The following is a 26,250-nucleotide window of genomic DNA, read 5'->3' as shown; positions in this document are numbered from 1 at the left end:
TTGACCATGAGACTCACGCATTTGGACCAAATCTCGAGCTGATGTAATATCATCTCACCCACACAAAAAAAATCAAAAAAAAAATCCGAGACGTTTCCTTACACCAGTGCGTGCAAAATCCTTCCTCCGCATCGATCTTCAACGCAGTCAAGATCATTTTCCCCGTATCGATATCGTTCTGGATACATGGTTTTAGGCTGGTTTAAAGCGCAATCAAAACGGTCATAATGGGTGGTACCCGAAATTCGTGCGCTCGCGCTCCAAGTCCGACCAGCAACATCCCAACCACTGAATGCTTGTATCTGTCGAAAACGTGGGCTGTTTTTACCAGTATCATACTCATGGGCTGTATGACTTATGAGCTGTGTGACATGAGATTGTATGAATCATTATGGACCTGTTTTCACTGTCGAACTCGTGGGCTGTATATGACTCGTGGGTGTTGGTCTAGTGGGATGACCCCATCCAATATTGGGCTACTATGATCATAATAATTGTCTGCCATGGAGAGCACAATGTTGGGTGTGAAGACCAGAGAAGAACTCTTCTTCGATCCATTGGTACCATAATTATGTTGACAAATGTCCTGACAAATTGCACTTTTTCCAAGTTTGAGTGTCATGTCAAGAAACAATTACATCTCGCTGAATGGGTAAGATCATTCTGTCAATGAAAGTGGGCAAATGAATAGGCCAGCCTGTACGAATGAAGGTTAGTTTAGGGTTAATGTTTTTGATTTCTCCTAAACTTTATGGTCCATAACCTTTAAAATGGCCACCTGTTCGATAGCTTTGTCACTCCCACAATGACCAACCCACACAGTCCATTTTTTTTCTCTATTCAATGATATTCAAACAGCTCGCAGCGACATGCATGTCTTAGATAATTATGAAGAGAGAAAACTTGATAATATGTTAATGTCTTAGCCTTTGTGGGAGCGATCGATAACCTGACCATGTTAAAGGTTACGAATCATTAAACATTATTGTTAAAGGTTAGAAGAAACCCCAAACACAAACCTGTTTGTAATTTGACCACTTTCAATGACAGATCTCATCCATTCAGTGAGACATTCACTGTTCCTTCACAACACTCAAACTTGGAAAAAGTGTAATTTTGTCATCGTTGTACTCAGTCATGAATGACATTTTTGTCAACATAAATTATTAGGTATCAATGGAAAGAGGAAGGGTTCCCCTTTCCTCAACAACGAACACGCTCCCCGTAGCTGACAATATGAAATAGTAGCCCTCCAAAGTTGGATAACATTTCCTTTCTTTTTCCCTGATGATTTCAATCTTTGTGACCAATAGATGGCGACATTGCTATCCAAAGGCGATAATCATTACAGAACAAGTTCACCTTCATAGACATGTGGGTTGAGTGAAATGCAGCAATAGTAGTAGAACTGATCAGTGAGAGTTTGAGCAAAATTGGACAATCCGTTAAAAAGTTATGAATGTTTGAAGTTTCTGCTCAGTCAAGGCTGGATGAAAAGACTACTATATAGCTTGTGATGTCACATGAGTACAACGATATAAAGAAAGAATAAAGAAAATTCAACATATTTCCAATTTTCTCGCATAACAAAAGAACACTCGACTTCTCTCTTTCAGAAGGCAGTGGGAATAATTATTATCCTTAACATACGTCAGTAGCAAGTCGAAAAACTGTGCACTTTATTCAAAGAGTAAAGTTTTGTGAATTTCTCTTTTTATTTTCCTTATATAGTTGTACCCATGTGACATTATACACTGTAGTAGTCTTCTCTTCCAGCAGTGGCTGCGCAGATACTTAAAATATTCGTAACTTTTGAACGGATTGTCCAATTTTCCTCAAACTTTCACTGATGTGTTCTACTAATATTGCTGCGTTCTCTCAATCATTAGTTGTATGAAGGTGGACTTGTCCTTTAATGACAACAAGCAGGTTAAAAAAAAAGAATACCACAGAATTACAGCAATATTGCTATTTATAAGCATATATAGAACCTACGCACTCACCAACACAATGCAACTCATAATGAACAAAAAATCTGTTCAGATATTGTTTTTCCCATGTCTTATGTCAACTTTCTGGACAGTGGCCCGGTTTAAAACATTCACTGTAAGGAAAGATACAGTATGTACCTCTCTAAATAAAGTAGGCTGAGTGAGGGCGCTTTTCAGGGTGTAGTGTAGAGAGGTGGGGGTAGGCCCCTGGCGCCTGGGCCTGGGGTAAAGAAGGGACCCTGTCCGGCAGAGTCAGAGTTAAGTTACACGGTATAGGCCCATTCCGCAATCCATAAAGTCAAGAGCGTTAACTGATTGTGATAATTTCGTTTCTGTCCTGATTTATTCGATTCTAAATCTCGGTTTTTTTTTTTTTTTTTTGTTTTTTTTTTTACTAATTGAAGAGCACCGATCAGCTACTCTCTAGGCCTGTAAAAATGGTATTTCCTGTAGAGATCATCAGTAGGTATAAGACAAAGAAAAAGTGTAGGTACGCTGGATGTCCATCCCTCGAAACCGCCGCCCCTGGAGGATGGAATATCATTGTAGGCCCTAGGTTTAATCCTCGCAAACATAATGTTCCTTTACTTCAAGAAACTATAGGGCAATGTTGTGCTTTCTGGTTTTTAATTGCTTCTTATGCGACAATTGCTCATATGAAATACAATGTATATGCAAACTTGGCCAATCTACCCTCCAGGACCTGGAATATGAAACTTACCGCAACAACTCTAAAGCCCTATCACAACCCTAACCCTATATACCCTAAGTCCAAACGTCGGAGGAGGAAGATAATGTGTCACCGTTTCTTAATTTTATCCTTCTTGTTTCCTTATTTGTTTCATTAGCTTTTTTTTTTCTTCTCATCAAAATAAGAATTTAAGATCGCCAGAATAAAGAGACGGACAATTTCTCCAGCCCATTCTTTAGTACTCTCGCACGGCTCCCTCCCCCCGCATTTGTTCTTTTCTTTTGTTTTCCGCATTTGTTCTTTTCTTTCGTTTTAACAAAAATGAAAGGAGGCACGCCGGCCACTGGATGCCCCCCCCCCCCCCCCCCTCCCTGATGCCGCCACAGATGGAGTAACATCTGGACAGACGGAGCGTTTTCAGAAGTGTCGGGCACTTCGGGGGGGGGGGGGGGGGGGAGCGGGTCTTTTTTACAGCCCAAAACCTAACCTCACCGCGCTCACACTTCAAGATCTCTATTTTTTTTTTTCGTGCCACTTACGTACTTCCGAGTTAAAAGAAAAGAAAAAAAAAAAGTGGGGAACCAAAGTGAGGACACATTAATTTTGTATTCCTTCGTATGGTGCACAAAAGGTGGACCCTCCCTCCCCCAGCCCCCCCCCCCCCCCCAGTAGTCACAGCAGTAATAGTAGTGAGATAGGATAGCGTCATTAATTTTATAACGGTTGTTGTTGATAAAGAAATCGACGAAAATTCGGGTATAGACAAAACTGAAGAGAGAGTCAAACCATTATGCCTATTTTTTATTCAGTTTTATTATTAACCTGTTTTAGAATCCTTAGTGTGGTACACAAAATAGGAAGTAGAACAAGCAGCAAAATAAGTTACATAAGGTCTAAATGTTCTTTTTCTCTTCATTTGAATGCGATTTATTTGTGTGATTGATGTATACAGCCTAATTGGGCGTTTTATATTTTATGCAAGTTTGTCGGAATTAATTGGGCAAATAGCGCGCCATGATACTAGTAGTTATGCGCTTGCTCCATGCTGGCTGCATGCAGATGATGCAGCTCAGAGAAGTGCTAGCTAGCACGTACCTGTACACATGTATCATGCATGTAAATTAAGTGTAACAGAATACCTGTGCATTGTACGGAAGATAGAGCAAACCAGTGCCGTATATTAAGAGAGTCTGGCCAACTCGGTTTTTGGCTTATGTGTTTTGAAACCTGTGATTGGTCAAAAGCTGGTCCCGTGATCTACAGGCGCCATGTCGTTACCAAAGTCAATCACGCGGGCGCGAGCAGAGCTCATACGCAGTGCCCATTGTTCATTATGCGCAGCTACGCGTTGCTTGCCTTTGGGACATCCCCAGTATCAGTCACGGTGCGACGTGCAGTGAGGGTCTTGCCGTTGTCTACTTCATTGAAGTAGAAGATTAAGGTACATTTATATACACGAAAGATATTTTGATATCTTACTGCGATAAACTGAAGATTCGTCGTGCCTTAATTCCTGCGCAGCATGGCGTTGCGCGAACTGACCTGGCTCAATGTAATGATGTACCGATTTCTGACAGATCCAAAACAAAAGAAAAAAAGTGGGAAATCCGAGTGCGAGGGGAAAACTTTATGAATTATGATTTGTCTTCTTTAGGTTCCTCGCGGTGTCTTTCAGACTATCCAAGTTTTTTATTCACATTATTTTGTATGTCACCGCCATAACGTACGAAGTGTCGCCTGAGGCATTAGTTTGTCTTGGTCGTCTGTCCGTCCTTCCGTCTGTCTTTCATTCCGTAAGATCAATTTTGTGGACACCAATGAAACTTGACATTCATGCATGTGTGAGTGGACGAAGTTCTGTTTTAGCTTATAAACTTTTGTGTAAACACGCTCAAAGCGAAAGGTCAAAATCATGTATATGAATGGTTAAATTCTTTGAATATTACCATTTCCCCCAAAATGCAGTTTCTGAAGGTGAGTACATGTATTTCCAGACGAAAATTACTGCCCGACCGTGATTCTCTTGTGATTTTATCGTTTGTTTGTTTGTTTGTTTGTTTGGTTTTCTTTTTTGGGTGGGGGGGGGGGGGGGTCATGGGAGGGGAGCAAAAATCAAGGATCAATGTTAGGTATATAACATGTTAAAATTCCACTATCTTATTGTTGAAATATTATTACCCAGTTCCTCCATACCTTGGAGATCACCCAATGCACAAACTTAAAACCAAACCCGATATTTGCATGCCATCATTACTACGTAATGACGCGTGTCGCGTAGGGAAAGATTTTGGCTTTGATGGTCAAAGGTGAAGTAAATATACTAAAAGGACAGGATTTTCCACATGTCTTTCAAATAACCGCTCAAAGTATTGCTATGAAAATAGATTGGTCAACTTACGGGTAAAAATGCTCAAATGCCTTAATACCTGCTCTCTTAAACAATAAAAGTCATCCATTCGAACCTAGTTCAAGGAAAGCAAAAACTCGACGCATTAAATTTTGTGACAAACATGCCATTTTTCCTGCCAACTTATGTGAAACTGTCGTGTAACATTGTCAAGACGTACTCTACACCAGATAAGAGAACAGTGTAATATGGCGGAGGTATACCGGTCGCCATTTGGACATTTTTATTTTATTTTTTTTTTAACTTATTAATCTTCTATTCAACTGTCCTGATCATAGTTTCTTTTGGTTCGGACGTCAATGAGGATGTCCCTCAAATTATGTTGTCCAGGTACTTGTGCTTTCGTTCAATTACAGGTCTTTAAAATATTTTTAAACAATCTGAGATCATTTCACATACCTTAAAGGTCCTGTTTACCTTAGGGAGCAGTGATTTTAAAAATGTTCGAGATATCACTTTTGATGCATATGTGTAGGTCAGTTGTATCACAAAAAACATCATACCATATAAAATTTTCGCAATAAACCCTAAAATATAAGGAGATATCAATATTTTCCTCATTAAACCGTAACTGTAGACGGTTTAGTCTGGAAACATTTTATTTTTTATTACAACTATTGTTCACATTTTGTATATTTAACAATACTTAACATCCATTATACTGGTTCAAATTTTTACATTGGTTGTTTCTATCCCTAACTCACATTTTAGAAGCAGTAATGCTAGGTTTTTGTTCATCTGCAAATGGGAAATTATGCCTTCAATAAGCACTTGCCGATGACGTTTCATGTTGTAAACTGTGCGTAGGTACCCTTTTGAATTACATACTAGTATGTCTTCATGTCAATTTCATACATATTATGGTACTAAATAGGATGGTAATTGATGGTTCCTTACGTGCGAAACATTAATAACTGTAGAATTTGTCTATCGTCTGTGCACAGCTGTAGACTTGTAAATTTATATATCATTTTGTTATACTATACTTTTGTTCCCTGGACAACTTGCTAAATACAATATAGCATAAGGTCTAGTGAAAGTTTACGAAGCTGCATACTATGAATTCTTCTTTTGTTTTGACAGCAATAATCTATCGTATTTATATTCAGGAATTATGTCCTTTAGACAGCCGCCCCATTATTTACCTGTGCACTTGTGTCTATTTGAATGTGTAAAAATGATTGATTGTTGGCTTTGTTCAACGTGGATGGAATGAAAGAATGTCCCTCCCCCAACCTACACCCTTCTCTCTCTCTCTCTCCCTTTCTCTCTACTCTCTCTCTCTCTCTCTATTAAAAAAAAAAAAAAAAAAAAAGGTCAAGCAACACAGTCTTGCGCCTTTGGGACGCTAACCCCCAAGCGCACACGCTAAAACCATAAGCGCGCTGTACGCTGGGTAACGACATGGCGTCCAATTTATGAGTTGGCCAGACTCTCTTAATATACGGCACTGGAGCAAACCAGAGGCGAGGCCGAGGGCGTACTGAAAAGAATCACACCAAAAATGGCACAGAACAGCGGTGTTGAACGTGAGTTTGTAAAGAGTGTGGAGTCTTATATTTTAGCTGTATACATTTAGATGTATTCGTTCACAAAAATTGACGAGTGCTAGAATATTGTGGTTGTTTAAAAATGCACTGTATGTGTAAAGACATAAAGAGAGACCTGCTTTGTACACTTACGTACCCCCTCCTGTCTTACCGCCAGGACCGTCGGCGCAGTATGAGGAGTAAATGGCCTCTCTCCCGCGGCCCATGCAGGTTGAATGAATCGCAACCTCCATTAACTGGTCTACTATCTTTCTCCTTTTTCGACAATGGGATTTTCCGAGTCCTCTGGCATTGGCCGAGTGGACCGTCATATGCTAGGTTATGCTTGGAATTAATTGTGGAAACGTTTTGTAGCATATGATTGTGTTGAGGGTAACTGCGACCAGCAGCCCCATACGCATAGCGTATGGGGCTGGTCGCAGTAATGTTGAGGGCATCCACTTAAACTTACACCTACGTCTCATGTTATCAATAGAGTTGTCTACATATGTGATCCTGCACCTCAAAACAAACAAAAAGTCGCCAGATATGAATTTTTAATTAAGACCATATTCTGAAAGATCAGACTTTAAGCTTTCAAATGATGTATAACTCAAATCAAATGGACTCTCCTTACCTATCTAAATATTGGAAAGAAAGCACAAACTCAGGAAAAGTGTGAACTGAGAAAAGAGGCTCTGAAGTACAGTGTATATTCAAGCGCTTTTAAATCTTTACCAAACCGTGCTGGCTGTGTGATGAATTGGACAAAAAAACTAAGTAAACTGTCAGAGTAACAACAATGAAGGGATTATCAAATTAAACTAAAATTAAGCATGCCTTATTAACACATTCTGTCCATAATGCCAACTTTCAAAGCAGTAGCACTATCCTTTCAAAGGTTATTAGAGTTGAAAGTGAAGAGTGTGGACAAGGTTTTTCAGAAATGAAAAAGGGATATTGAAGACACACCTGATCACACTATTCTACCAAAAATGCCAAAGATAAAGTGCTAAACAAACACACTTTCATGCCTGTTTTATGATAATTTTAGCATAGTGTACAAAAGAAGACCCGCTCTTTCAGAAAATATGATCAAAGTCAAGTTCGGCTAGGTTGACCCATTTCACTTATTTTCAGTCCTCACACAAAATCAGTGTGTGCGACTTTATGTTCGTTTTGAGGTGCACGGTCAAATATGGTCATTATGTTTAGCCCGACCAGACGCTGTCACTGTATACGCTGAGCTGTGCCAATACGCGCTGTGTACTGCGACTGGGCTAGCTGTGTACAATTACATTAAATGTTCTGATATTAAAATGTCCAGAACATGTGTGTGTTTCCCATCAATTTTTTCTCTGCCCTCAACTGGTTAATGGACTGTTGACCTATGTGTCACGGTCAGTGGCAACAATTTTTTTTTTTTTTTATGTAGTTTCTAGGAATTAACATTAGACCTTTTGTACCTGGCACCCTAGTTTGTTTTGTTTTGTTTAGAATCTAGTTAGTTTGTTTTATCATCAAAAACTCTACATGGATCTCAGACTTCCTTTGTTCTTCCCACAATTTATCCTCATAAATCTGTTGTCATTAGACCCAGAGAGGCTCCATAGTATTTGGAATAGCGTCAACTGGAATTTATAGATGAAGTTGTAGAGGGTATGTACTGTCACTGCCAGAGTTAGTTAATACTAATAGATATGCGACAAGGTCAAGCTCTTTTTCATTTCATTCCACTCTGAAAGTTTGCTTGCTTCTATATTATTACACAAATAAACCAACACAACAACAACAACAAAAACAAAAAACATATGGTCTAATTGTTTCTGATGTAAAAATTACCCCCCCCCCCCTTTCTTTGGTGTGGGTTCTGGTTTTGGTTTTATCATGGAGCTACCCTGCAGCTCAATGGTTTTATACTGCACTGATTAAACATTGATGATGGTGCCATCACAATGGCAGCAGCAGTGATTTTGCATTGATCTCTTTGGCCTGATTTACATTTAAAAATGATTGTGCATGTTTGATTTATCAAGGATTAGACTGTTTACACAGTCTGGAGTATAATCTGTTTAAGGAATTAGGATCGAGGTACAACTTCTTATATAAGGTGCACTTTATAGATGATCTTTGCTAAATGTTTCTGTCTCATGAGAGAACTGACCATGTTAACCCACTGAGGACAAGTTCCAATTATACTTAAAGGGATAGTACAGTATTGGTGGAGATGAGAATTGGGCTTTTAACTTTTTGCGAGATTCCAAGAAAACACTTATTATATGTGACCCGCTACAACAAAAAGGTCCTAAAGTCGCGCACGGTCGAAGCCGTGAAAATCGAGTTTGAAGTCAGAGCAGTAAAATTGGTCAAAACTTACGATTTTCTGATTTTGACATATTATTGGAGTCTGACATGTCTTCTATCATCTGTCGAAATTTTGAAGCAAAGTGATGAAAGGAAAGACCCAAAAATATCGCTTTTCTGAGCCATGTTTTTTGGCGTTTCAACGAAGCAGAAACTGGTTTGAAAATTTGGATTGAGCGCCACAGATAGGCTCCGCCCCTAACAACGACCAGAGTGGTCTCATTGGTCAGTTTGCTGCTTGCTGCTAACCGAAGCGTGAAGCTCGCACACTGCCCAGTCGACTGGTGCGTGCAGGCGGGGTGCTCTATGCTCAGCCGTTTCTCACATCCTGGTCACTGATTGGTCGGTGAGGAGACCGCCGACGCTGTGCTTGAATGAACTTTTCGGGGGTTGCTAGGGCTTACCTTCTATTGTCCGGAGCTGAAAACTGACTTGCGTTTCCCTTGATCGCGATTGCGTCGAAAGGAAAACTTTTAGGGCGCTTTTCTCGAAACGGTGATTTCCCAGACGTCTCGACACGCTCTCTTTTAAACATCGATATCTCCGCAGCCGATTATTTTTGTAAGATGTGTTATATATCAATTTAAAGCAGAGAGATTAGGAAATTATGTCATGCAATTTTCAAATAATCGACCGCGCCCGACTTTAGGATCATTTTGTTGTAGCGGGTCACATATAGTACAGAGCATATCATTTTAAGAGGAAATCAAAGTTTATTTGATGAAAATCGGGTTTGGAATGACTGAAACATCCAAAAACAAAGTAAAACAAAAATAAAGTGTGGGTCCCACACTTTATTAGAATCGCTCTTTTTTGGATATCTCGGCCATTTCAAAACCAATTGTCATCAAATAAACGTTAAATTCCTCATAGAATTGCATGCTCTTTCATATTTTATAAGAGGTTTCTCATTATTTCACCAAAAAATGTTAGAAACGCGAAATTAGGTCTCAACCAAAACTGTCAATCCCTTTAAGGGCAGGTGTCATGGAAAATGTGTGTCATTGCAAAATCAGGCCATCCTCATCAGGTTAACAGCAAGAATAATGAATTGTCGCCCCTTGTGGAATAATGTATCTAATATTCTGTTTGGTATCTGTCCATGGCTCTCTCTGTAGATTAATATGAGGTCAGCTCTTGTTGTACATGATACACAAGGTTTGTAGTTCAGGTCTTTCAAACTGTCCAATTTCTCACCAGTATCAAATTCTTATTCTCTTTACCAGGAGTTTTAGTAACGGGAGCTTCAGGCTACATAGCCACTCACATTGTGAAGCAGCTCCTGGAGGCCGGCTACAAGGTTCGAGGGACTGTGAGGAGTCTAACTAATCCAAAGAAAGTGACGCCATTGAAGGAACTCTGTCCCAATGCTGCCCATGAGCTGGAGCTGGTTGAAGCTGACTTGATGAAGGAAGAATGCTGGAAAGAGTAAGGGAGGATAGTTATTATTATGATAGTTACCATTCTGTTGTAGCACACAATACATTTGGCATGATCTCCTAACTTGGCACTCAACAACGAGATGTCTGTAGGTTTACAGTAGGTGGAGGTTTTGTTTTGTTAAATGCACTATTGTGTTCCTGTAAATACCAGTGCCTGTTGTGAATTAGTATACAAATAATGACTGCTATGAGGGGCACAGTTAAAATTATGGGCCCAAGGTGATGTGAAAACCGTAAAGGCGGTGTCACACCTGTCCGGGCAAGCTACGCGGGCTTGTGGCGAGGAGGTAGTTTAAAGCACGTAGAAGATTTTCCGCGGGCGGACAAGAATGTTTGCAATTTTCGCACGTGTTTCTTACTTACTAGACGCATGCTACTTAGCTTCTACTTGCGTGCGTTCCGTGTGACTCGCGTGAGAGCTTTGAAACCAATCCATTTTCTGTTACGAGCGACTTACGGGGATTGCGAAGTACCTGCTTTGGAGTTGCCTGTGAGGTGCTACCGGTAAGGGTTTCCTACTTGTGTTCTGCGCGTACCTCTACGGGCAACTCCCGTGACTCTTCCGGAACAAGTTTTGAGCATGCTCAAGGCCTTGTCATACCGTATCTGGGGAAGTTTTGCGGCTTGACTTGCGGGGAAACAAATTTGCTACCCGGAGCTCTCCGCAGTTGGCCCGACCTTGACAGTACCTAGCACTTATCTCGTCCTTATTTGCCCGAAGGTGCGCACGCTAGTCCAATTTTCCCGCAGCAAAGTTTTGAGCATGACCAAAACTATTTCCGGATGAGTCGCGAGGATTGCCCGAAGAGTTCTACGCAGAACTCCCGTAGGAGGGCCGTAGCCGCCGCAATTCACAGGCATTTGACCCACTTGAAGTAGGTAAGTTGCCCGCTGATCTATGCCTATGTGAAGGGAGTGCGTGCCATTTGTGGGCTCATTCTCTTCTTTGTCCTCTGTCCTCTGTGGCGTCGAGGACTACCTGGTCCCTTTCGGACAGGACTTCATCCGCCGAATGGACTTCAGCAGCAATTTGATGCATTTGCTGTGAATCTTCCGGACTTTGTGGCTGTCCATCCACTGGACGTTCTCTGCCCTTGTGCACTTTCCGTCTACGGGGCATCTTCACTTCTTGAAAGCTAGTTGACAAATGATTGTTTGCCCATCCACTCGAACCAGCCTATTGCTCAGGCTAGCACTCACCTCGCAGGCGACTAGTACGCAGATAACACGCAGTTGTGGCGCAGGTACTTCGCAGAGCCCGTATGTCGCCCGTATCTGACATAAAAGAAGCTATCACGAAGCTATCACGTGACACCCACGCGCCTAACATGCAGTTCAACGGAATACATGCAAGAAGGACTTAGGTATCACGCATTTATCATGTAATACCCACGCCAAACTCGCCCTAAACCTTGTCCGGCCGCAGAAATTATTCTGCGTGCTGAAAAATCCCCATACGCAATAAGCCCGCTTAGCTGGTGTGACAGGGCCTTTTTTGGCAGCGGGTAAATAGAGCCAGCGTGCGCACCTCCGGGTAACTACTTTTGAGATACATGCTAGGTACTGTCATGTGCGGGTCATCTGCGGGGACCTCCAGATAGCAAAAATGTTCTTCGGAAGTCGCACGCAAGGCTGGTGTGACACGGCCTTAACCATGGCATGGTTTTCACATCACCGAGGGCCTACATAATTTTAACTGTGCCCCGAATATCAAGCAGTCATTATTTGTTTTATATACCGCAAATATAGATTCTAGTCTCTGTTACAGCACTCGTAATCAATGCTGACCGACAGCGCGGCGGTCGTATCATTGGTACAGGTATGTACATGAGTGATCATCTGTATGTACGTGTACAGTGCATGCATGTACGGGGTTGCGACTGTCTTCAAACCAGTCTGCTAGTCTCTTTTACAGCACGCTGATCGAATACGCAGCGGTCGTATCATTGGTGCGTACATATGAGCGATCTATGTGTACGGGGTCGCGACTGTCTCCAAACCTAATTACTAACTATGCCTGGGCCCCGGTCACAGTAACTCAAAAATAGGACACAGCTATTTTCATGACTCCCCTTTTAACCAATCAGATGAGAGGATTCTAGAAATGAGGTATATAAGTCAAAATGTACTTCTGATCCCAACCCCATTCCCTTCTATTTTCAGTGCAGTGACGGGATGCAGCCATGTCCTCCATACTGCCAGCCCCTTCCCGGCCAAGAACCCAAGGGATGAAGATGAGATTATCAAACCTGCAGTGGAGGGAACCACCAGGGTGCTTCAGGCGTGTGTGGATGTGGGTGGGGTCAAGAGAGTGGTGATAACAAGTTCCTGTGCAGCAGTCAGTGGTGAGAAAGTTCATTCATTGGTGTCAGGCTAATTTCTGAAATGTACTTGAACCCAAACCCCAGCCTATCATGTAATTTACTTTGAATTAAGTATAAAAAGAGAGTGCAGTATAAGCGAGCAGAACAGACAAAAAGGTGTGCAAATAAGCTACAAATTCAAACATCTAGTACTAGATTTCACAATTCCAAATGATTTTGTTTTATCAGGGAATTGTGTCATGATTACTGTATGAATAGTTTGGATTGAAGATGGAAAAAATGTGTCTTTGTTTTCATTGGGACCAGCATTTTAGTTACTCTAGAATATCTTATTTCAAAACTCAGCTATGTCTGATCATACTATGTAACTCTACTATTCTACACTCAAGTTTATTTTTTTTTTTTGTCAAACAAAAGAAAAACATGTGAAGACATTATGTACAGGCCACTGAATGTTATGAACCTTCTACTGTTTAATATGGCTGCTTGATTTTTTTCTATTTACCAGATTAAGTCAACTTGAAAAATGGAATAGTCTAAAGATTAGCACTGTGTAGTACACCTTGTATGAGATACCTGTAGGGCTGTCTGCATGTATTGTTATTACTAATTGATGCATGTGATGTCCTTGACTTATGAATAATTATGGGCAATGATATGACTGAAAGCTATGGATGACTGACAACTTCTGTATTCCCCTTGCTAAATTCTCATTTTTGTTACTTCATTGTGTGCGCACTGCATTCCCCCCCCCCCTCTTTTTCCTTTTACTGAATAGAGCAGTATACCATGTGATGATTACGAATGAATGGGGGTTTCTGCAGTCTTTGTCAGCAAAGGTCTGCTATGCCAAAGGCTGTAAACTTGTATTCCATGCAGGGCTGCCGAGACGTTACTGCTAGACATTATACACTGCTAGCAAGAGTGTGAAGATTGTGCATCTTGGTGCTTCTTCTGGGGGGCATTTCATGAAGGAACTTGTCGGATAAAATGTCCGACAAGTCAATTATATCCGACAAGTTCAGAGAAATCAGCCAATCAGACTAAAGAATTTATCAAAACTTGTCGGATAAAAGAGACTTGTCAGATATTTTATCCAACAAATTCCTTCATGAAATGCCCCCCTGGTCAGAGTTCAGACCACCATCTGTCGTGTAATTAGACTCTTGACTGATTGACTGGTCTGATGCATTTTCCTTTGTGTATTTTGGGACAGACCACTTCACCAGGCTATGCTCCCTGCTCTCTTTATGATTAACAAATGGATCAGGATTTTTGAAAAGTGCAGCTTTTCACTCTCTCACACACAGGACCTTCATTAAATTTAATGTCCTATCCTAGGGACAGAATATTAGCCATTCACTAGAGGAGATGGCAAGCTAACACATACCTGTAACATGCCTCATTACAGTGTAGACTCACTGGCCCGTATTCTACTGTAGACCAAGGTTTAAACCCATTTTAGACTCACCTATGGTTTAACCCTAACTAGGCCGGGGGGGCCTCCGAGGCCCCCCCTCGACGTTCCGCGCGATGTATCGCAATCGCAAAAAGCTATCGCCGCGACGTTTCATGACTTTTTTCTTTCGAGTCTCCCACATCTTTTGACACCAAATTTGCGACGCCCAGGCGCGCGGTTCCGAAGTTACGCATAAATATGTACATGCATGTCAGACCAAAAATTGCTCAAAAACGTTAATTCGTGTACAATTTCAATGCAAACCGTGCTTACTGGCAGATTTCATGAAAGCATGATTATTTTGGTGTTTTATTGATTAAAATCAATGAATAACATATTTTCTTGTTCGGAGCGATGTCGCGGACAAATTTCATCGAAAAAACAATGAAAAACATGAAGTCGAAAAAACAAAGAAATACATAAGAAATTTAAAAAAACAATAAAATACTTAAGAATTTTTTCTGATATCACAATTTTTTTTTATTACATTAGCTAAGGACACTAAAAAGAATATTTACACAAAAAATGCACCTGTTTTGAGTTTTTTTTTGTGATTTATACCAAATAGTCTGATTTTGTGCATCATCATGCATAAATTAGCATAATTTAGCATAAATGATGATTTTTTTGAAAAATTAACTTCATGGTATTTTAGATTACATCATAGGCAATGTGTGTGCCAATTTTTGTCGCGATCGCGTGGTCGACGGCCGAGATCTGGAGGGGGGGCCTGGGAGGCCCCCCCCCCCCCCCCCCCCCCCCCCCCCCCCCCCCCCCCCCCCCGGCTCTATCAACTACCTAAATAGCCCGGCCTAGTTAGGGTTAAACCCTACCCTGAGTCCTGGCCAACTGATTGCAAGGTAGACTCACTACTGATGAGCCACCTCACCATATCATATCATTGAAATAATAACATCACTATTAGCATTATTGTTGTTATTTTCATTCATTTACCCATCAAAGCAGGAAAATCTGTACACAAAATTCTTTTTCTTTCTTTTTTGTTCACGTTGTGATGCTTGATGACTTTGCAAAATTTATATTCCATGAGCATACAAAATGTTTTCTTTCTTTACTCAAATCTCCAAAATATTATTTAAGTATTGAATTGCTTTAGTTCATGTCAATATGATGTGTCATTTACCTGCCGTTGGGTAGTCTCTATGAGCACAGCTACTACTACATGTATGTGGAACCTTGCTATAATGATGGCAGATATAGTGTGATACTCTCTTCCTTTTATTTTCTATAGTTTTTAACCCTGATATGATGACATTCCCAATAAAAAAAGGACATTTCAGTGGTCCCACAGAGCATAAGCAACCCCTCTTCCAATATTCTTAATCCAGGGTTGCCAGGTACCATTCTTTGAGCCACCCCATGGTAGAAAAGCACATTATCTTCAAAACACCATGTACAAAGATGTATGAGCTGGGCACAAATGATCAAATTCAAGACCTGCTTAGAAGTCTAGAGTCTTATCCAGTGCCCCAAAGTGCTTCCATCAATGTGAATGTCATATTCAGCTTTTTCTATCGTTTTCAGACTTGCTTGATAACGATGGGACGCCACTTGACGAGACCCATTGGCGAAATCCAAACAGCACCGTCGACGATGCGTACGGCAAGAGCAAGGGATTGGCGGAAAAAGCAGCCTGGGACTTTGTAGAGAAATTGCCAGGTAAGAGCATTTTCAGTAAGTGTACTCATACTGTATAATGTATGTTGTGCAGTTAAAATGAACATGAAAAAACCTGTGCAACACAAATGCACATACCGTCAATGTTACTTACTGTATACACCAAATATTTTGGGTGATTTTTATTTTCGCAATTTTCAGGAGTCGGTTGCTATTCACAAATTAAGGACATCCGAATATATTGGCTCTGATCCCGACTTGAATGTGATATGCACGCATACATTTCTCCATTCAGTAGCGGTACTGTACTGCATGATCGCAAACTTTAACAACTCAAGAAATTGTAAGGTCCCAATTGGCAAAACGTAGACTCGCTAACTGGTGTATATGGTACATTGTATCTGGCCAAATAAATATCTAAATGTATGCCAAATACTAAATCCAAGGATGTATATAATTGGTAATGTGCTATAATGACTTAATGACTGATAATTACGTACAGATGAAGGCTTGCATATTATACTGTACATGCAAAATGTGCTTAATATCAGTCTTGGCGGGAAATACTAGAATACGTTTTACAGGATAGACGCTGAATGCAGCTCCTAAAAGTACTCACCCCTCCCCACCCCCCTTTATTTATGCTTGCTTTCTCTTTCCATGGTCATCAGCGGAGTCCAAGTTTGAACTGGCTGTGATCAACCCTTCGGTGGTTCTGGGTCCAGTGCTGTGTGGCACTGCGGGAACCAGTGTGGAGATCATCAAGCGAATCATGGAGCGTAATCCTCCCCTGGTTCCCAAACTCAACTTCCCTGTCTGTGACGTACGCGATGTGGCCGTGGCTCACTTAGTTGCTATGACGCTTCCCGAAGCAGCAGGTATGTGTTGGTTTCAGCTATAACGGTAATAAAAGAAGAATCCTGCATCAAACCAGCATGTTTGTAGTGACTTTCTATACAAAATTATGTTGAGTCAATAATTTATGCTCTAGTGATTGGCTGAAGGAGCTTCATGTGATTATATATTTTGTATGTACAGTGCATATCAAAATAAAAAAGGTATTCAAATCCAACTTTGGAGGGCTATTATTTCATCATTATCAGCTTTGGAGAGCACAATGTTGGTTGTGAGGGAAAAAAAGTTCTTCGTCTTTCCATAGATACCTAATTATGTTGACAAACGAACTTAAAAGACAACAGTAACAAATCACACATTTTCTGAGTTTGCGTGTTATTATGAAGGAACAATGCTTGTCTCACTGCATGGATGAGAACTGTCAATGTACCAGGTACAAAAAGTGGTCAAATCATCAGGCCAGCCTGCACAATTGCAGGTTTGTGTGTAGGGTTTGTGTTCAGGGTTTCTCCTAACATTTTATGGTTCATAACCTTCAACATGGCCACCTGTTTGATACGTAACTTGTCACTCCCACAGAGGTGAACCCACATTGTCCATTTTTCTCTGTTCATATTCAACACAGACATACACATATGTATCTCACAGTGACAAACCATGTCTTGAATATGAAGAGAGAAACATAGATAATGATTTAGCGTTTATGGGAACGACCAAGTTGTCGACAATGTGGCCATGTTGAAGGTTATGAACCATAAAAGGTTCTGAGCGATGTATCCCCATCACAAAAAGCTATTGCCACGATGTTTAATGACTTTTTTGTGCCTGTTATCATCTACCTATTAATAGACAGGCCTAGTTAGGATTAATCTCTTGCTTTCAATTGCACGTATGTCTGTAAGATGAAATGTTTTTGATAATATAAAAAATAGTTGAAATGCTGATGTGAACATTGGAGGTGATAGTACTGTTATTCTCTTATGTTTGCAGTTAACTCAATAATGATTTTATATCTTTTGCAGTTTTTGAAGCTCTTACACAATGTTTTATCACATTTCAATGATCATTTGTAACAGGCCACAGACACATTGTGTCCCCCCACAACATCTGGTTCAGCGAAATGTCAGCCATTCTTGCTGCTGAATTCAACGACAAAGGTACATTGTAATCAGTGTGGGTACAGCACTCTCAACTTCATAGCCAACTATCCTCTCATCTGCATTTTTTGCACCTTTTAACTCAGTTTTCTTTTATTTTTTTTTTAACTCTTTATTTGCCATGGTGAAAATCCCCTAAGTGCCACGTTATTCTGAGACACGAAGGTAGTCATGCTTTGAGAAAGAATTTTGTTTTTCCAGTCTATATAACTTCTACAAATATCTGTTAAGCTGAACATAATGGTGAGCAAAGTTGAAGAGGAAAGCCAAGCTTTGCTTTGATATAGATTGCTACATTACTGTAAAGGAATAAGTTTTGCACATGAAACCGTGAGAGAAACTTAGAATTTACACGCAAATAGTTGTGAACACCGTTTGATAGTCAATCACCACATAGAATGCGAGCTGTATGTAAAAGGAACAAAAGGGTGAGAAAAGCTTTCATTGTACCGCGGGATTAGGCAATTTATCAATCGGTTTAAGCGGATTAGTGCGTTTGAGCAGAATATGCCAGTTGGCACGCCGTCGACTGAGTTGGACGTGCGAACATGGCAAATAAAGAGTTAAGGATTTTTGGATTTTTTTTTAAGGCCACAATTTCTTTGCCAGTTTGTGTATCATGAGAAGCATAGAGTTTGGAGGTCTTGAAAAAATTTATACTGTTTACTTTGGCAACATAAAGTGCCGTCTATTTGGCAAGCTGGAGGCAAGCTGCTCAACAAGCTCGTCATTTTTGCTTAAAATTCACACTTTTGCGATCACAAATATGCGCTGATGTGATACTCTTGCCTTTTGGATGCTTGGAGAATCTTATGTGGTGAGAACTTTATACTTTTATTGAGATTTTTGCACACTCTTGCCAACTTCTACCTAGTAATCTGACTGCACATTTTGGATTGAGGACAAGCAGCAGTCCCATACACTCATCTTCATGTGGTCTAACTGGATTGTTCAGCTATAAGACCTGTGTTGCCTTATCTTGCCCCACTCATCCCATTGAAATTGCCTCTACTTGCTCCGCTGATTCTATTGAAGTTGCCTCACTGGACTGTGTATTGTTCTTGCCACCTGGGTTTACTTCTTCACGACACAATGGCTGGTACCCGGACAACAAAGAACCTCATTAAGGAGATCCTCCAGGATGATGAGGTGCTGAAGGTCATGAAAGAAGCTGTGATGCAAGCACTTGACTCCAAATTCCAGGAGCTCTTCACTAGACTCGAGGAACAGGCTGGGCAGATACTTGATCTTCAGCATAAAGTAGACTCTTCAGAGCGAGATCTTGCCACACTCAAAGCTAATGCTGAAAAGGATCGCCACCTGATTGCAAAACTGCAATCTGACCTGAACAACCAGGAGCAGTACTCCCGCAGAAACTGTCTGCGCATTTTCGGTGTCCCGGAAGCTGACAAGGAAAATACAGATGACGTTGTCTGTCGGATCGCCAACCAGAACCTCGGAGTGGAGCTACGACGAGACGACATTGATCGCAGTCACCGCGTTCAACGACGATCTCCGCCACCAGTCGGATCATCCAAGCCGAGAGCGATAATTGTGAAGATGACATCATACCGACTTCGCCAACGCCTGCTCACGAACAGAAAGAAACTCAAAGGCACCGGCCTGAGCATCTGTGAAGACTTGACCGACCCCAATCGATCTCTCCTCCATGATGCCTTTCTTGCCAGTAGAACACAGAACAGCAAAGTTGTCTCCGCTTGGTCACAAGATGGTAGAATCATCGTCGCAGTGAGGACATCAGACGGGAAGACAATGCGGAGACAAATTCATAGCAAAGCCGATCTGACCAGGTTGTAGTACGTGCAATGTTGATCCTCATAAACATGGCATCTTCATTTTAACTTTGGTTTTGTGCAATTAGAATAATGACATTAGTTCTCATCCTAACTTTTAACTAATCGTTTCTGAAAAATGACAACCCTCCAAGCATCATTTTATCTCCAGTTGGTATATTACTCCTTTTCTTGTGTATTTCAGTTTGATATATTCACTGTATATGTTTGTATATTTGTATTTTGTGTGCAATAGTGTGTAATGTCATGTAAGCGTAGATTTCTAGGATGTCTTGATGATGTAGACTTTGATACTCTTAATGAATATTTATCACCACCTGAATCTGAAGTAAATAATGAGTCATTTCAAACAAATTGTACACCTGAGGAGTTTAATGATTTTATAGAAAATAAATATTCTAATGATGATTTGAGTAAATATTTGTCTTGTATTCATATTAATGTGAGAAGCTTGTGTCATAATTTTGATGATTTATCACTTTTTTTATCTTCTTTGTCCATGCAAACTAAAATTATTGGCATCAGTGAGACATGGATAAATGATAATTCCCCTTTATCATTGTGCAATATGAATGGTTATGAGTTTATTGGTAACAGCCGCAAAACAAAACGCGGAGGAGGTGTTGGATTATATGTACACAAAGACATATCTTTTAATCGCCGTTGTGACCTTGATACCAATACTGATTTTTTTAGAAAGTATTTTTATAGAAATAACAAATTGCAATTCCTCTATTCTAATTTGTGTTGTATATAGACCACCCAATAAGTCAGTTAAAGACTTTTGTGAGTCTTTGAATGATATTTTAGATATTGTAAAGAAAGAAAAGAAAATTTTTTATTTGATGGGAGATTTTAATATTGATTTGCTTAAAGTAGGGCATGTGCAATATGTAAATGAATTTGTGGAATTGTTGTTACTGAATTCTATGCTACCTTTGATTCGTCATCCTACACGTGTATCTGACTCTTCCGCTTCATTACTTGACAATATTTTCACCAATGATTCTTGCCAAATCCAGTCCGGAGTTATTCTTACTGATATATCAGATCATTTTCCTGTTTATTGCATTTGTAAAAGTGTCATTTCATTGGTAAAAAGAGACCAAAGACAAGTAAAGAGGGATTTAAATGAAAATAATGTTATATATTTTTTACGGTCATTGGAATCCATGTCATGGGTATGTGATAGAAATGATGGTAATATTAGCTTTGATAACTTTTTTGATTCAGTCACTGACAAATATAATGAATCATTTCCATTAATTTCAACTTGTAAACACAGGAAAAATGATAAAGTATGGTGTACAAAAGATATTCGTAGATTGATAAGGAAGAAATGCAAAATGTACAAATTGTATAAGAAGAATCCGACTGATTATCGTAAAGCTCTTTATAAGAAATATCGAAATAAAGTTACTAATATGGTGAAATTAGCTAAAAAGAAATATTATGAGAAAAAGCTAGCTGACAGTAGTGGCAATAGTAAAAAGACATGGGATGTGATAAACACTGCCTTGGGGAAAAAATGTAATTCGAAAACAATCATTAAATCTATTAAGTGTAATAGTGAAACAGTAGTAGATAGCAAAGAGATTTGTAATTTGTTGAATACATTTTTTGTCAATATTGGTAATGATATTAACTCTTCTTTTGATGATTCATATGAGTATGATTATCTCCAATATGTTAAAAAGGTTGAGTCAACCGCATTTTTTAAACCAATTACTTGTAAAGAAATAATTGATATTGTAAACAATTTTAAGAAAGATGTAAGTGCTGGATATGACAATATTGATGTTCGAATTGTTAAAAGAGCTATTCATTTGTTATGTAAACCCCTATGTGCAATATTTAATCAGTGTATGGAATCTGGTATTTTTCCAGATAGATTGAAGATAGCCAGAGTTGTACCAATCCTAAAGAGTGGTTCCTCTGATGTAATGACAAACTATCGACCAATATCAGTGTTATCTGTTTTTTCCAAGGTTTTTGAAAAATGTATTTCCAATAGGCTTGTTGAATTTCTTATGAAGTGCAATATCATTAAGAAAAATCAATATGGATTTAGACCGGGGCACTCCACATCTTCTGCTTTGATTGATTTTATTCATAAGGTGATCTGTGCAATAGATAGTGGGAAAATTTTACTTGGCTTATTTTTAGACCTCAGCAAAGCATTTGACACACTTGATCATAATATTCTTTTAGCTAAATTAAGTGCGTATGGATTTCGTGGAGTCACTTTAAAACTTTTGAAAAGTTATTTGAGCAATCGTAAACAGTTTGTGTCCATTGATAATAATATATCAGATTACAAAAACATAAGATGTGGAGTGCCCCAGGGATCGATCCTCGGGCCTATTTTATTTCTTTTGTATATAAATGATTTACCCAATGTTTCTAATATTCTACAATATATTTTATTTGCAGACGATACAAGTATATTTCTGTCTCATGATAATATTGATTCTCTGCAAGAGGTTTTTAATAAGGAATTGCAATATGTTACAAATTGGCTGCGAGTGAACAAATTATTAATCAATATATCAAAAACTAATATTATGTTATTTACAAAGAAAAAAATTAACACTGACAATGTATTTATTAACATGTGTGGTTGTCAAATTATGCAGACATCTTCAGTGAAATTCCTTGGAGTTCATGTAGATAATAAATTGAATTGGTCGAATCATATTAATTTTGTTTGTAATAAATTATCAAAAAATATTTGTGTAATGTATAAACTTAGTTTTCTCCCAAAGTCTGTTTTAAAGTCAATCTATAATGCTATAATTTTACCTCATTTGTATCATGGAATAACTGTTTGGGGCAATGCTCACGAATGTTACATTCAAAGACTTTTAATGCTTCAAAAAAGTGCAATACGAATCATTTCCCATGCCACTTTTCTTGCCCATACCCAGCCACTTTTTTTATCCCTGAAGATATTGCAGTTGAATGATATGTACAAATATGAAGCTGGCATTTTTATGTATTTGTGTAAAAATCGTTTATTACCAAAGACTCTCTTAGATTTGTTCACTTTTAATAATCAAATTCATAATTATAGCACGCGATCCGCGAATGATTTTCACCTACCTCTATCCCGTACTTCTTTTTATCAACGATCTATCATTTACATTGGTCCTACCCTGTGGAATTCTCTCCCCTGTGCAATTCGTAATGCTAACTCTTTGAATACATTTAAATCTGGTTACAAAAAAATTCTCTTTTATAATTATAGCCAAACTCATTGAGGTCAAGAGTATAATCTTTTATTCTTTATGATTCAAGACATCCCGTATTTTGTTGTCATTGTGTGTTTTGTTTTGTCTTGTCTTGTCTTGTCCTGTTCCTACATTTTACTTCAATTGAACACACTATAGATACATGTAATTGAAATTGAATGAATGATTTTAGGTCAGCTAAAAATAAGGGACATTTCCTTTCTGGCTGCTACCTTCCATAGCATATCTGTTAAACCTATGTATGTTATTGTCAATCTATTTCTGTTGTTTTTTTTTTTTTCTTTTCACTGTATTATTGATATGTTCGTAGTCGTATCCGAATATTGATGTATGCATTGTTTTTTAATATGTTCCATGCTTTGGTGAAATAAAGAAACTTGAAACTTGAAACTTGAAACTTGAAACTATGTAATGTTTTCATAGTAATTTATCTTATAGACACATGAATTACAACCAAAGAGGTTATATGTGACCGTGCACCTCAAAACGAACATAAAGTCGCACACACTGATTTTGTGTGAGGACTGAAAATAAGTGAAATGGGTCAACCAAGCCAAACTTGACTTTTTCATATTTTCTGAAAGACCAAGGCTTCTTCTACATTATGCTAAAATTTAGAGAGATAAAACGGGCAGGGAAATGTGTTTTTTAAGCAGTTTATTTTGAATAGTTTTGGTAGAACAGTGTGATTAGGTGTGTCTTTAGAATCCCTTTTTCATTTCTGAAAAATCTTGTCCACACTCTTCACTTTCAACTCTGATAACTTTTTTAAAAAAGGATAGTGCTACTGCTTTGAAAGTTGGAATTAATTATGGACAGAATATGTTAATGAGGCATGCTTAATTTCAATTTAATCTGATAATCCCTTCATTGTTGTTACTCTGGTGGTTTACTTCCTGTTTTTTGCCAGCACGGTTTGGTAAAGATTAAGCGCTTGAATAGACACTGTACTTCAGAGCCTCTTTTCTCAATTCACACTTTTCCTGAGTTTATGCTTTCTTTCCAATATTTAGATAGGTTAGGAGAGTCCATTTAATTTGAGTTTTACATCATTTTAAAGCTTGAAGTCTGCTCTTTCAGAATATGGTCTTAACTAAAAATTCATGTCTGGCGACTTTTTGTTTGTTTTGAGGTGCAAGGTCACATAACCATGTTTATCCTAGTAGGTTTCGTTGTGAATGATGTAATGTATGTATCCAGTACTTGACACGTGTTCACTATTCTGTCACGCACCACAGGATACAATCCTCCAACCATCATGGCCCCCAAGTTTGTCTTACAAGTGGTCAGCTTGTTTGACCAGAGTGTGAAGTACGTTGTGCAGCTAACTGGCCGTGTCACCAAGTTCTCCGACACCAGGGTAAGCTAATGTTCATGTGGAATTTGGCAGTCATATGATATATTAACACTAAAGTTTTAATATGCATTAATGACAGCAGTTTGATCCATTCATGTACACTGTCCAAGTCGAGTTGCATATATCGACATCAGTTCCAGTTATCAGATACTGATTTGTCTGTATTTTTTCAAAATCACAAGTCATTGTGCTAAAAGTTCTGGGAAAAGATGATTTTACTGTGTAATTAATCATTACGAACAAAATGCAGATATCTTTTTATATGTATTATGTAAAATAGTACAGATCTCTTAGTTAATGTAAACTGGGATCTGAATTTTGTTTGTAGCAACTATTTATACTGTAGAATAATTTTTTCTAGAATATGTTGACAGCTGCAAGTAGCGGTAATTTTTTTTTTTTTTGGTGGATGTAATTTCTGTGACTTTTTCAGTCAAGGTGATGTCATGACTGCCTACCAGGAAGCGAAGTGGTAGTCTCAAAACTAGACTGCTAGTTCTCATCCATCTGTTTCTTACTTCTTACACTGTACCTTGATTACCCACACATAACAGCTCCGGGAGGTGCTGGGCATCACTCCTCATGACCCGAAGGATTCCCTCATCGACATGACGTACTCCTGCATCGACAAGGGCTTCGTCGTCCGCAAGAAGGGCTACTTCAATCCCCGTACCCAGGGGGCGGGCCCGAGTGAGGAGCAAGCGGGAGGTGAACCACCCCCTGCGGCAGCCGGTGGTGAGGGCGGAGCTGAGACCGGTGGTGGTGATACTCCAGGTAAGGAAGAAACGGGGGCAAGTGGAGCTACTCCCGCAGATGAGGCTACTGGAGCTGGTGGTGCTGTTCATGGTGATGAGAGTAAGGGGGCTGGTGATGAGGGTCCGGGGGCCAGTGGATCTACCGGAGCTGAAGAGGTGGCTGAAGGTGTCCACGCCCCTGGTGAGGAAGCTGAAGCCGGTGATGAAGCCACAGGGGCTGATGAATCTCCAGGTGAGGAGGCTACTGCAGCTGGTGGATCTCCTGATGCTGAAGCTACCGGGGCGAGTGAAAATCCCAATGAAGAGGCTACCGGGGCTAGTGAAAATCCCAGTGAAGAGGCTACCGGGGATAGTGCATCTCCATGTGATGAGGCTGCCGAAACAAGTGGGTCCCCTGGTGATGGGGCTGGTGTCGTTACTGAAGGTACTGCAGATGACCAGGCAGTTGAAGCTAGTGGATCTGCCTAGAGGTGCCAGTCACAAGACTGTGTGTCTGTCTAGTCCAAATGTAGCTTAAGAGGAGTCTTTAGTGGAGATAGAAGGGCAAGGCCATTTCTTTAAGCGATTGGGTTGGTGCCATTTTCCACTTATTCATTTCTCTCTCTCCATTTTTGTGGGTGGACATGAGCCTAGCTTACTCAGGTGTGTGATCAGTATTTCATCTCTGTTCATCATTACTTTTTAATGCGAAGTATTCTTTTGCTCTTCCGCTCACAGGCTTGAAATTCATTTCTAATATCCATGTACATTGTAACTCATGGAATCCTTGCATCGATGCACTAAAAGAAAATAAAAATGGAAATGGACCTGATGTGTATATCCACCATGCATATGTGTTACAACTCATCTTCTTTCTTTATGATAATCAACATGCACAGATTTGCAGTTTAATGAAAAAACAGTAGTTTTGGCCCCTTTATAGTCCCAAATTTTTCATCCAAGTATTATGTGACTTACCACTGCCTGTTTGTTTATAGATTTGGTGATGTGCATATCTAAATGTTGTGTTCTTTATGTAGTCACTTCATTGTTTTAAAGTTACTTTAGGATTCATGGCAGAGACAGGAGAAACAAACAGCCACTGGCTTGATTGTATACCAAGCTGAAAGTATTTAACAAAACACAACTCAAGTTTAACTTTAGTTTATACTGACATGCTACTAGACAGTCAGTCACAGCACCTTGTGGTTGAGAAAAGAGAATGTTTTATGTCAAC

The 26,250-nt window shown here is 39.5% G+C and overlaps 1 protein-coding gene across 1 annotated transcript; it reads left to right on the top strand.

The window, feature by feature from the left end:
* The first annotated feature begins 6,593 nt into the window (after positions 1–6,593).
* Positions 6,594–25,502, top strand: LOC139719755 (uncharacterized). The gene is made up of 8 exons (XM_071631145.1): positions 6,594–6,618; positions 10,209–10,410; positions 12,588–12,769; positions 15,753–15,887; positions 16,517–16,723; positions 17,777–17,857; positions 24,161–24,282; positions 24,834–25,502. The coding sequence occupies exons 1-8, from the start codon at positions 6,594–6,596 to the stop codon at positions 25,500–25,502; spliced, it is 1,623 nt and encodes a 540-aa protein (XP_071487246.1).
* The last annotated feature ends 748 nt before the right edge of the window (positions 25,503–26,250 follow it).

Source organism: Diadema antillarum, unplaced genomic scaffold (genome assembly GCF_040938485.1).
Source record: "Diadema antillarum isolate AM-2024a unplaced genomic scaffold, OU_Dant_1.0 scf00000114, whole genome shotgun sequence".
Taxonomy (NCBI): domain Eukaryota; kingdom Metazoa; phylum Echinodermata; class Echinoidea; order Diadematoida; family Diadematidae; genus Diadema; species Diadema antillarum.
The sequence above is the reverse complement of the archived record's forward strand: the minus strand, read 5'-3'. Positions and strand labels throughout refer to the sequence as shown.